Source organism: Silene latifolia, chromosome 7 (assembly GCF_048544455.1).
Source record: "Silene latifolia isolate original U9 population chromosome 7, ASM4854445v1, whole genome shotgun sequence".
Lineage (NCBI taxonomy): Eukaryota > Viridiplantae > Streptophyta > Magnoliopsida > Caryophyllales > Caryophyllaceae > Silene > Silene latifolia.
Genome location: NC_133532.1, coordinates 127922331 through 127932793, shown reverse-complemented (window position 1 = coordinate 127932793; position 10463 = coordinate 127922331). Strand labels below are relative to the sequence as shown.

At 37.7% G+C, this 10463-nt stretch overlaps 1 protein-coding gene across 2 annotated transcripts; it reads right to left on the bottom strand.

The window, feature by feature from the left end:
• Nucleotides 1–200: 200 nt before the first annotated feature.
• On the bottom strand, nt 201–10164 carry LOC141593108 (E3 ubiquitin-protein ligase UPL5-like). 2 transcript variants are annotated; one of them, XM_074414064.1, is made up of 4 exons: nt 9897–10164; nt 7895–9651; nt 4769–5361; nt 201–785 (listed from the first exon to the last, which is right to left on the bottom strand). In XM_074414064.1, exons 2-4 carry the CDS (start codon nt 9399–9401, stop codon nt 522–524), a joined length of 2364 nt encoding a protein of 787 aa, XP_074270165.1. In that variant the 5' UTR covers nt 9402–9651; nt 9897–10164; the 3' UTR covers nt 201–521. The 2 variants fall into 2 exon arrangements, with proteins under 2 accessions (XP_074270165.1, XP_074270164.1); XM_074414063.1 differs by having other exon boundaries at nt 7895–10164.
• Between the last annotated feature and the right edge of the window lie 299 nt (nt 10165–10463).

The window sequence follows — 10463 nt, the reverse complement described above, 5'->3', positions numbered from 1 at the left end:
ACTCATTGTATCATACAACGACGGATACAATACAATGGATACCGTGTAGCCTTTGAATTATAGACCCTTTATCAGGAGATCACAACCTGGGAACAAAAGTATCCGATTATAGCTTTACAACGTCCAAACGCATAAAAGCAATAATTTACAGCCGAATTCTCTCCCTCTGAGCTGTGGTCCAAAAAATCTAAAAGCAAAAATGGGGTCCAAAAACTAGCATATACAAACCTAATAAGTTCCGAGAAGGCAAACTGACTGGAAGCATCCAATTCATAGTTTCTGTACAAAAAGGTTGACAAGCAAAGCACAGGAACATTTAAGAACTACTTGTCTAACCTCAACTCTACACAAATAGTTCGCAGGTAATGAATATACAATGACTTCCAAGCTGACATTTCAAGTACCCTCTTTATGGCATGAGCTCCCAACCTACACCAATTACACTAATAAGAACTCTGTACAGACTCTAAACTGAGGCTTTTTTTATGTGCAAATCACGATCCAGATTGAATAAGTTGGTGTCACCATGTTCCAAAGCTGCATCCAATATGCTCCTGGGTTATGACCTGGAGACGGTCTTGCATGATGGCTTTGGTAGGATAAGGTGGGATGCAAAGACGGTAAAAGCATGTATGGGATGATGGCAAGCGGTCCTGGGACTCCAAAGACTTGTATATGAACAACTTCGAAGCCAGCCCACGGAACCCCTCAACTGGAAGGTACTTAACTGATGTCCAAAAGAAGAGTAGGGTTTTTTTCTGTTCCACATTCAACTGTCCAACAACCTGCAATCCCAAAGATCACAATTAGACTAACAGGCCACATACATTACTATCTACAAGTTTCCTGGCAAAGAATTGACATCAAGTTTAAGCCAAGTTCCAGGGTACAGCCAATACAACCATATTAGTAAAACATTTTCCGTTGTGGCTCGAAAAACTAAAGCTACTCCTGAAATTTCTGATATGGATTACAACACAAGTAAAATAGTCCTGAGCATACTGAACCATAACAAAACAGTGCGGTTTCACCGACGCCTGTAGTGACACTAAATTAGTTCTGAGCATATTGATAACAAAACAGTAAAGGTTACACAGAAACCTGACACCGTCACGACAAAGATAAAGTACAGCCATCATAGTTTTGGACAAGCAATCAACAACAACATAAGAGCCTTAATCCCAAAATGATTTGGGGTCGGCTGACATGAATCATTCTTTAGAACCGTCCATGAGTGAACGCACACCTCAAAATGCAAAAATACATAAAAGAAAAAGTGAAAAACAAAAGGGGAGTGAAACATAATACAAAAGCCAGGTAAACTTATCAATCAATACTATATATTAAATCCAGAAACCAAGGGACTTCAATGTAATTAAAGAAAGTTATACAAATTAATTATACTATAGTTTTAAATCACTAGCACCGTGTGATGGACCCGATTAAGGGATCTCAATGCAAATATTATATAGTTTGGGTTAAAATTAAATTATATAGAAGCTTGGTAGTTTCCTAAATATTTATAAGAGACTAAAACATGGTCAATTTCCTTAAAATAAAAATAATTCATTAAGATGGCGATCAATTTTCTTAAAATAAAATAATTAATTAAGTTGGTTAATTTCAAGGAGACTAAAAGAAAGAAGATGTTTGGTAATTTTTCTAAATATTTATAGAAGACTAGAAGATGGTCAATTTCCTTAAAATAAAATAATTAATTAGTATAAACATGCACACTTACGGTATTAATTATTACCATCATAAAATTATATATTAAATTTAAAATCTATGCAATTTTATTAAACTTTATAGTTAATTAGATGTATAGAGATGTTAATTATTTAACATACAAAAATATAATATAAATAGGTTATAAATAATTCAAGTTAGATTCCATAATATATAATATTGCATAATTCTTTCGATTTGATTTAATGCACATATGTAATATATTTATATAAATATATAATCCTCTTAAAATTGCATGTCTAAGTAGTAAAAGTAATTTTGTCAGTAAAGAAAAGAATTGTAGTAACATTGGATGTAGTTATATGATTGTAATCACTCATTTGAATAGTAAAAGTAACAATATTATCAACGAAATTAGTGAAAGTGGCAGAAACAACAACGGGAGTAATGAAATAATCAATATTAATGCGGCAATAGTGAAAGTAAAAATAATTACGGCGGGAGTAGTGAAATTATCAATATTAATGCGGCAGTAGTAACAGTAACAATAATTACGGCGGGAGTAGTGAAAATAACAATAATTACGGGCAAGTACTGGAATGTTATTACTTATTACTATTATTTCATTAATAAGAGTAAAATATTAATAGGGGGAGTAGTTAATTTGTCTCCAAATTTATTTCATCGTAATTTTAGGGTATGTCATAAAAAAAATATAATAATGATAAATTTATGGGTTATGCAACTTTAAGTAATTTTATTTTATGAAAAAAAAAATTTAATGGTAAGTAGAGATAGCCCGGGCGAAGCCGGGCACCAATACTAGTAGGTTTTAAAATCGGAGTCCGGATTTTTTTATTAAAACTTAGACTTTAAATCGAAAATAAAGATTAAAACGATTTTGAAAACCGAAGTAAAACTTAAGGGTCTGGAATACCTTAATAGTGAACCAAGTATTAATATATAAGAAAGTTGTTGGTAAAAAGGTGATAAATCCAAAAAAACAAATAGTATATTTTTAAAAATAAATAAAAACATTAAATATTTCAAATAACGTCAAATACTAAAAATCCACATGTATCATTTCCCTCCATTGTGCCCACTCCGTCACCATTCCCTCGTGAAGCCCATGAAGCCCGAGAAATCTCATATCATGCTCTAACACTCACAGCCATGTCTGTTTTGGTCTCACTCTACCAGTCTACCCCTAGCAACCTTTTGTGTTCCCGAGGTCTCCAGCCTCCTAACTAGTGCGTCCATAGGTCTCCTTCTCACATGGCCAAACCAACTTAGTCAGTTTTCCATCATCTTGTCCTCTATTGGCGCCACTTTCACCTTTTCCCTAATCACCTCATTCCTTAATCGATCTTTCCTTGTATGGCCGCACATCCACCTCAACATACGCATCTCCGCCACACTCATCTTTTGAATGTGACAATGTTTCACGGCCCAACACTCGGAGCCGTAAAGTAAGGCAGGCCTAATCGTCATGCGATAAAATTTTCCCTTTAATCTATGGGTATATCTTTATCGCATAAAACCCTATCTTTATCGCATAAAACCCTGTAGCACTTTACATACATCCTATGTTACTCCAAACTCGGGACACCTCATTTTAAGCCAAAATGTACATTATTTTAATAAAAATACCCAAGTCCAATACTTGAACACGGACTCGTGTCCAACACTTTTATACGAGTCTCGGTAACATCATCTGCCATCATAGTTATGGATTATCCATCAACTTACAATTATTATCTACCAATTACCATAGGAGGGCCAGATAAAGCTACAAGAGCCACAAAACATCAAAGGGAAGTCCTATGAATAAACCTTCATCACCCCCGAGGTTTCAAAGTCTCGAAGAATTTGTCCCTCGGGAATAATCCAAGGCCCTAGGCCCTGAGCGCTCTCACGGTCTCTCAATACCCATCTTAGACCCACCACGCCATATTATAGCATTGCACCTCCACCAATTGGTACAATATAAAGCTGAAAGAGGTGGTTAGAGTGGGGATTGTGATTGGTTGAGTGGGTCTGCGAGGGCGCTTGTGGGGGTGAGGTGTAGGTTGTGTGAGAATGAAACCGGGTGTAAGGGTCCTGAGATCCAATGGGGATGGGAGGACTGTTTCAGGTTGGGGGCCAGAAAGTTGGGGCTGCGATAGTGGACCCCTTGGACATGGAATTCATAGTACGATTGAGGAGAGGATGGCTAGGTGAGGTTGGGGGGACCGGGGGTTGAGTAGATGATGAGAGGAGAGAAAGTAAGATATTGGCTAATCATATTGTTCACCAAGTCACCATTTTATATTAGTCTAACTACCATATACTCCCTCCGTACCACACCAAAGTTAACACTTACTATAAACGGACGTACCACACCAAAGGTAATATTCCTTATTTGGCCCACAAAATTACTAAGTTATCCTTGTACTCATTTGATATTTACACAAAATGTCATTACATACCCCACCTATCAACCCACAATTACATACCCCACCTATTTTTTCCCTCTTTACCCTTGCTTTTTCCACCTTTTCTTAAATATACTCCATTTTTCCCTACGTTACCTTTGGTGTGGTACGGAGGGAGTAGTAATAATGATTTTAACACGGGCGACTTAACTAAAAATTATGTGAAAAAGTGCATGAATGTTATTTTGGATAGCACGTTTTTTGTGTTCCATTTGATTGTAATGTTTCTCAAAATATCTTATGGCATGTTCGGGAACTTCGAATTAGAAAATACGTGTAACTGAGGAAACCTCAAAATTTGGACAGGCTTAGTTTGGACAGGCTTCAAAATTAATTGTCCATCACGAATATAGATCCACAACTCCACAAGCACCCTACAAAGGAAACTATACCAGCTAATGCATAGCAGGTACCCAGCCAATTTGTGAATAGCAGGGACCCAGCCTATTTGTGTATATAGATTAGCTGGGGGACAAGCGGAATATGCACACACAAAAATTACAGGAACGTTCCATTATGACAGAATTGATAATATGAGACAGAATGTATCAACGTGATGGAAACTTCACTTAAGGAACAAATAAAAATTTGTAGATTCTACGTACCTCCCAAAACCAAACTATCTGAGGGTCAGCTTTTTTGTAGCCATTGTACTCGGTATGTGCCTTCCAATCTTCAACCGAGATCTCCTCACTTTCACTACCATGCAACATCCAATCAAGCTCTTCCAGCTCTAGGCTCGCAAAGAAGGTTGTTCGGAGATTGCCGTCACTAAGGATGTCAGCAAAACCTTGAGCAAAAGAAGACACTTGTTCGGAGATAGACGTAACAAAATGTTGCTGAACAATTAGGTAAACATATTCTTTCCTATTCTTGCTGTTCAAAACAATGCTTTTCCCACCACAACAAAGCTCCACGACCTTCCTAGATCCAAGCTCTTCAACTTCAGTAACAAATGTCAGCCCCAATCCATCAGAATCCACAAATTCAGGATCCATCTCTAATATTTGTTTGCAGCTATTATAGAGGCATGGATCTGCATTTTTTATATCTTCAACAGAGACACATCTTCCAGCTAATTGTAAGAAAAAAACACGATCGAGAACAACTCCAACTTGAATCTTGTGCATTAAGGCCAATGCAATTACCCTACCTGCGAAGCGGAAGTATCGAATGTGGAGAGGATCGACCTTAGATGCTGCAAAGTGGATTTAATGCATGATTTAGAGCATGTAAAGGTAAAACCATGGTTGACAAAAAATGTAAAATATAAAAAGCCATTCGAGGATCATAAAGAAAATTCTCACTGAAGTGAGGCAGTTTTCTATACAACAATACAACATGTGTTAGTTAATCAACAATATCCAGCTAGATAATCTATTACCTATATAAAAAAGGAGCATAGCAGTCAACTTTCATCCGACCTTTGCGTAACTTTACTCACTCCAGTTTTGCCCTTAAGCTATGAGCAAATATCAAACCAACCCCATTTAGGTACATCCTAATTCATAAACCTCTTTTCCAAATAATCTTGACAGATAACTTTAGGGGACCGTCCTTGCCTTTTTAGTGACAGCAATGCATTCGACCCAAAACTAAAACTCCAAATCATAAATGATTTAGCTATGCTTTATGTTGGCTTGAAAAGGTAATTTATTTTAATATTATGAACTTCTTCTATAGAAGTATAGTAAATTGCTAATAGTTTCTTTAACTAATGAACTAGGAATATCAATTATGTGTTCATATATTTGGGATTTCAGTTAATGTGTTTATTTTCACTCCTTATAAACACAAATTCTCATTGAAGACGGGCACTATCCGTCACAAGCTGAAGACGGATAGTGCCCCTCTCACAATATGTAAGTGGCACTATCCATGGGGTGCTCCATTTCCCCCCACTTGCCCTCCCACTTGCCTTATTGTGAGAGGAGCACTATCCGTCTTCAGCTTGTGACGGATAGTGTTCGTCACAAGCAAGACGCTTTGCCTTATAAAAGAGAGAATAGTAGTCAAGATTTGCTTGACTTTTGCGTAATTTCTCTATTGCAATTTTACCCTTTGTATGCTTTGTTACTAATGTCCACTTAATATTGAAGGCTTTGTTACTAATGTCCACTTAATATTGAAGTTGCCTACCTATTTAGCTTTGAAATACTTCATTCCTACTTGGTCACTCCCCCTTGTATGCTTTGTTACTAATGTCCACTTAATATTGAAGGCTTTGTTACTAATGTCCACTTAATATTGAAGTTGCCTACCTATTTAGCTTTGAAAGACTTCATTCCTACTTGGTCACTCCCCCTTCGTCGTTAATTTGACATCTATCATGAAAATTACCCTTTTCAAACATTTCGGAGCATATATATCAAGTGTCAATTTTATTAAATAAAGATGACTAGATCTGTCAGGAGCATACCAAAGATGCCAATGGATGTAAAGAATAATTTAAGTGTCGACCTCTTATCTTTTACATTTTAATAAATTAGAGTTATCTTTTATTTTTTTATTTTTACTTTCAATGTTTGAAAACTGAATTTTGAAATGACTATTTGATACTCTTTTTAAATTCATTTTAGTTTTTTTTTTAAGCAATCATGGTATAAACGTCTATTTCTAAGTCATTTGTAACCAACATATTTTGCTATATTAGAAATAGAGTAGAATTGCCTTGGAAAAAACTTTACATAGAATTATTTCACGAAGCTATGCCCGGGCAACGCCGGGCCTAAAAAACTAGTAGCATATAAAAATATAAAAATGCATGAGCAGGTTCAAGCAGTTAGAACTTTATATCACGGGAACAATTGATGGATAATGATTGCTCAATGCTATGCCAAAATGAACAAAACCTCCACAGGAACAATGTGTCCATGTTTAAAACACATGGGTAAGGCACTAAGGCTACATAAGCCAAACCAACTTATCCTACCATATACATGAACCTCTGAGATACCCAGTCAATGTCGTTACTGCTGTTGTACAGTTTGTATATAGCAGAGTTTACTTACCTAACTATTTATGCATACAACATTGGGTTTGCGTTCCACTTCTTGAGTTCTCTTCCTCCCTTTCACCATTTTCGCCTTATCTTTACTCTTACTTTTCTTTTTCTTATTTTTGGTTTATCCTCATATATATCTTGTTGTTCCTCTCACTCTCTGTCTCAGTTATCCACTTCATGTTTATCACTAGCCTTTTTCCTCGTGTTTTTTAGCAGCTTTTTTCCTATGTTGGACCTCTCTTTCTTCTTGTTTCCCCTTTCTCCATCTCTTTTATTTAAAACCTCTCTATTTATATAGCTTATTTCAAGCAAAAGTTCCTTAAGACTGTTACCTGAATTACCTTATGGAATCAAGGTTCAGTTGTTTTCACTCCAGCCTTTCATAGCTATTAGAAAAATTACAATTAAAAGGATCTAGCCTACGAGAATGATACTATTAAATTAGGTCTTGGATCGCTATCATGGAACACTAGCATTCTAGGACGTGGTGGCTCAGAGATTGGCACGACTTATTACGACTTGCTTTTATAAATCATTTGAGTCTAGTTTCCATCTGTATGGCCTATGATCACTCATGTCGCCTAATATTAACCAAATATAAGCCATGATGTTATAACTTTACTCTCCTAGTGTGTTTTGGAGGGTGGGGGTTGGGGATCAGAGTAATACGACATGAAGCAGGTTGGAATTGAAAACAAAAAACGGTAAAATACAAAAATGTACTTGCCTGGATTAGGATAGAACCTTCGTCGATCCAAGGGGCAGGCGACAAAAAGGGCATTCTGAGGATCAAAAATTGCTTGGCACACCATACAAAACCACTCTCTTAATACACCCGGGCCTGTAGCTTCTTCGTTTTTGAATTCCATAAAGAGACCGGCATGTAAAGATGATGGCTCTGCACTAGATATATACTCAAAAGATTCAGCTAGCAACTGAGACCTGTCTATTAACATCTCATGTAACTCCTCATAATCTTCTCTCACCTCTGGGAACATCAACATTGCTAAATGCCGCCTGGACTCAAAGTCAAGGACATCCTTCTCCTTGAGAAGCCAACTATGATCATTAACCCGTGAGGCACACAGAACAACAAGAGCGCGCACCACTACCTTATGTTTTCTCAACATAGTCCAAAACCTGTCCTCAGAGTCCGGATAAAGAAGCGCAATGCTACCCAAATCCTTGAGAATTGCAAGATAGTGAGACCATCCATTTTGATAAACTTCATCATGCTTTTTCCTCTTCAGAGCTAGATAATCCCCCACTTTTCCCAGACATTTGTCAATCAAAGTGAGCATTTCATCGAAAAGATGGAAGAGACAAGCAGCCTCGTCACCTAAAAGGTTAGCATTTCCCTGCCATTCAAAGTTGCAAGAAGCCTGTATCACAGAAAGTTCCCTTCCAATGAAACTCAGCACAGGCTGCAGAAATGCAGAAAAATCACAGACATCCCTGAGAGAAGGCCCGCTGCCTGTACTGGTCTCGGCACTGAGCATCAAGTCCTTGAGCAGCCTCTGGCCCAATTCATTCAAGTACGGAAACAGGTCTTGGACAGAGATAAAGGTGATCTCTCCATTTGCCATCCAAGAATACTCCTTAGGCCTGCTGACCATCTCGACCTTGTCGAGCATCATTCCGAGAGCACTCCGGCAGTGGGCATATAAAACATCATCAAAAGGCGCATACATCTTAAGGAGGGAGCAAAACTCCAAAACCATCTTAGCACAATAAGCGGTCTCGGTGACAGTACCTCCCAAATCCTTGACGAAGCTGACAAAGCACCTAATGCACTCATCTGCACAGTCTTGATTACGTTTGTGGGGAGACCTATAGAGCATAACCAAGGCCTGAGGGGCACGGGCGTCCAAGAAAATCTTATAGTAATCGGTCTTAAAATGAGAATTTTCAAAGCCGGTTTGTTTATCTAAAGGGAGGGCCATGAACTGTTCAAGTTTAACTTTAATAATTCTGGAGTCAAAAAAGGGGGAATCATTTCTAGAGAGAGTACAAATAAGATGAACCATATCAGAAATGAGTCGCCAAGCCCTGGGATGATCGGTGCTGCGAAGGCGGGCGACAAGGTGTAAACAAGCATCGTTACGGATACCAGAAGAGTGGAGAGAATGGTCCAACTGAAGTTGCTTACCCATGTAGATCAACCTCTGTTCGGGCATGGGTATTCCAGTCATCATCTCAATCTTCCTGTGAAGAATCTCAACAGTATCACCCATACTAGCCCGCAAGACGAGGGTTTTACCACCGGAAAGAAGGCGTACGAAGAACTGTAAATTGGCATCGCATCTGAGGGTGGCTTGGCTTGATTCTCCTCGTAGCAGACGATGCTCCAAGTTACCTCCTCCTTTGGAATTGGAATTGAGGTTCTTGCGGTGCCTTGAGAAAGAAGAGGTGGCGGTGGAGTCGTCATCTCCGGCGTAACACGTCAAGTTGTCGCAGTCCTCCAGTTTGCGCTTCGTCGGAAGGCTACAACGATTATCAAAGTTGCTGTGATTGTTGTTGTTGGTTGTCGATGATGAATCAATTGCTGACATTGATTTATGTGTTTTACGGAAGGCGGTGATGATTTTGATTATGATTATAATTGTTACAATTATAATCTACCAAGACGATGATGAATTTTAATTTCATTCGAGAATAATGATAAAAATAGATAAAAAGAATAATAATCAAAAAATTAAAGAGAGAGAAAGGAAGGGAAGTAGAAATACCTAGGGTTTAGTCAAAATTTGGTGAGGTATGAAATGAGATGAATGAAGGAGTCAGTCAAGAAGGGAGATGAAATTGAAAATAAAATAAAATAAAATAAAATACTAGTGCCTCCGTAAAGGAAAATACGAGAAAGGAAGAGTCTATATGGATTGGGGACGTTACTAATCAATCCCCCTACGTCCGATCATGTTTCTCATCACCCTTCGTCCCTCTCCCTCCGTGCTCCCTGTCTCCTTTTGCTTGGACTAATCCCCAACACATTCTTACCACACAAAACACACTATCTCACATGCAATTTAATTTGAACCACACAAATCAACCCAAAAAAAGAAATAGAGAAGAAAACCGAGATGGTGACGTTCCCAACCATATCATTGAATTCAAGTTGGACCACACAAATCAACCCAAACTCATATAATTAAAGTTGGATATCGCTACGTTGCAGTTTAGAAGTTTTTCGCTGTGTCTGACACTTTATAGTATTTTTGATAGTAGATAGTTTTGAGAACTTGTATTTCCTTTTATCAGTTTTGGTTTTGAACATGTAATCACTTAAACTATATTTA